General features: G+C 38.9%; 1 protein-coding gene across 1 annotated transcript; it reads left to right on the top strand.

Moving 5' to 3' along the window:
• The first annotated feature begins 414 nt into the window (after positions 1-414).
• On the top strand, positions 415-2,688 carry LOC115959178. The gene is made up of 3 exons (XM_031077492.1): positions 415-1,074; positions 1,275-1,506; positions 2,207-2,688. Exons 1-3 carry the CDS (start codon positions 415-417, stop codon positions 2,686-2,688), a joined length of 1,374 nt encoding a protein of 457 aa, XP_030933352.1.

Below are 2,688 nucleotides of genomic sequence, written 5' to 3'. Positions count from 1 at the left end.
ATAATAATAATAATAATAATAATAATAATAATATCATTGAATTGAAAATATATTCAACCACAATCATTTTAAATAAGCTACAATTTGAAAAAAAACAAAACCAAAGATAATATGTAAAATTATCAATGTCATAATAATCTCTTACAAATATTTCTTTGCTATTCCTTAAATTAGGTCTTCTTGTGTTTGACAAACCATATTTGTCTTCAAGTTGTAAAGGTTTAATATTGTTTGGATTATATGGTGAGATGAATTCTTCCGTAGCAAGGTTCATGTGATTGTAGGATCTATCATAAAAAATCCCTTAAGAAGCAGGTTTCTATACATAGAGCAATATAGATATATATACATAAAGTGATATATTTATATATATATATATATATGTACTTCTTTATAGTGGCTGATGTGAACTTAATGGCTGCCCACAGGTGTGCTTCAGTTATGGCCGACCCCGATTCAGATCGCGATTCAGGCATGGCTGAGTCCGATTCAGATTGTGATTCAGGCATGACTGAGTCCGATTCAGATCGCGATTCAGGCATGGATGACTCCGATTCAGATCGTGATTCAGGCATGGCTGAGTCCGATTCAGATGCGGACGATAGTGAGGTGGAGCTCGAGATTGCCACAGCCTACATTCAGCTGTGCATAGAGTACGTGCAAAAGTACTACATGAAGCGACCTAGGTGCACTAGTATCCTGAGTGGGAGGTCATATGTGATTGAAGTACTAGAAGGAAATCCGCAAGTGTGTTATGACATATTCCGCATGGAGAAGGCCATTTTTATACACTTGTGCAATGAGTTGAAGCGGCTGCACCTATTAGAGGAGGACACTGGTTGGGTTTCAGTTGAGGAGTCCGTTGGGACAGTGCTATATATTGTCGGACACAACGCTGACTACCGGGTAACTGCCAACCGCTTCCAACATTCTCTCGAGACCATTCAAAGGCGGTTCCGGCGTACCTTGCGTGCTATCCATGCTTTGGGATGTATCATCATCCGGCCTGACGTTGATGCAGCTGAGCTCCCTCAATCACTTCGAGAGAATGGGAAATATTATCCATGGTTTGAGGTATGCTTCGATTTTTCCTTTTTTAGTTATTAGCTAAATTATCCTTGTTATGAAATTCAATTGTCAAAGATCTATAATAGAGATTAGAAAGAAAATAAGATGACCTATGAAAGAGTTTTGAAATATTTCTAGTTTAATTTATTGCACTATATTGCACATAAGTTTAATTTATTAATTACTGCTACCTATTTTGTTAACAGAAATGTGTGGGAGCTATCGATGGGACGCATATAAGTGCCTCTGCCCCATCCGCTAGGACTACCGCATTTCGAGATAGACGGAGTGATATCACCCAAAACGTGATGTGTGCATGCAACTTTGACATGCGGTTTACATATGTGCATTCGGGATGGGAAGGGAGTGCAAATGATTCACGAGTCATGCAGGATGCACTTGGACATGCCGAGTATGAGTTCCCTTGGCCGCCTAGAGGTAAACAAAAAAAAAAAAAATTTAGGAAAAAATTCCGCATTTGATTTTTGACTTGTCAATTGTTGCATCTGACTTCGCATTTCCTAAGTATTTTGTAGCATAGTATAGATGTGAAAACTATTCAAAATGGGATTGTGGAGTAGTAGGAATGCACTGTGTATGATAATTCTGAAAAAGGTTGTGAATCTTTGTGGGTTGTGGTTTTGTCATATTTTTCTAAATCTCATGACACATATTTTATTCATGCATGTCTTTTCATAGGTTTGGGTAAATTTAGATATTTACGTTAGTTTACTTAGAAATCCAAACTGAGGACAATGAGTTTGTAACTACTTCATATTTTGTCCTTTGTGAAAAAAAAAGAATACCTTGTATACACTGCACTTGATTAGTAGCTACGTAATTTTATTATATCGAAACTAATTCAATCAATACATGAATTGTGTGATTCACATTCAGCACTCTATATCATGGATAAAAGGTCGTGTCAAAGTTTGCAATGTCACTCATAAAATTTGCTTTCATGGAATAGTTAGTTATAGTCAATCACTGCATGGTCATTCATTATTTAAGCTGATATCAAAAAACTTTAGTGCATGGTTCGTATACATACATGTATAGATACACTTCCGTAGTAAGGAACTAGCAACAATAGTTGTGTTAAGTGACTAATTGGCAATGGTTATCACTCGTATTGCAGGATCGTACTACCTCGTTGACTCGGGATACGCTATAGGCAGTGCATTCCTCCCCCCACACAAGTCCACACGCTACCATGCCCAAGAGTTTCGGGGTGCGAACCGGCAGCCTAGTACCCCACAAGAGTTGTTCAATTATAGGCATTCCTCATTACGCATGGTGATTGAACGATGCTTTGGCGTCTTGAAGGCGAGGTTCCCTGTTTTGACTGGAATGCACTCCTTCTCTATCTCTAGGCAACGGCTGATTGTGACTGCTTGTTGTGCATTGCACAACTTTATTCGCATGTATAATCGGGCAGATGAACTGTTCCATGTGTGGGAAGGATCATTTGTGCGTAATGGAGACGCAAACATAGCAGGAGTTGCACGCGTAGGTAGTGGGGGCACTGAGGAAGCTTTTAATTCTCGGGCACAACGAGCAATGTCGGAGTATCGTGATGTGGTAACTGCTGCTATGTGGGCAGATTACATTGTTCAATGA

Source organism: Quercus lobata, chromosome 2 (assembly GCF_001633185.2).
Source record: "Quercus lobata isolate SW786 chromosome 2, ValleyOak3.0 Primary Assembly, whole genome shotgun sequence".
Classification (NCBI taxonomy): Eukaryota; Viridiplantae; Streptophyta; class Magnoliopsida; order Fagales; family Fagaceae; genus Quercus; species Quercus lobata.
The sequence above is the reverse complement of the archived record's forward strand: the minus strand, read 5'-3'. Positions and strand labels throughout refer to the sequence as shown.

Bases quoted from the DNA above. Each gene is read 5' to 3' on its own strand.
- LOC115959178 (XM_031077492.1), top strand. From the start codon at position 415: ATGGCTGCCCACAGGTGTGCTTCAGTTATGGCCGACCCCGATTCAGAT. The intron at 1,075-1,274 runs GTATGCTTCGAT...TTTTGTTAACAG, and splicing joins AATATTATCCATGGTTTGAG to AAATGTGTGGGAGCTATCGA. The intron at 1,507-2,206 runs GTAAACAAAAAA...CTCGTATTGCAG, and splicing joins GTTCCCTTGGCCGCCTAGAG to GATCGTACTACCTCGTTGAC.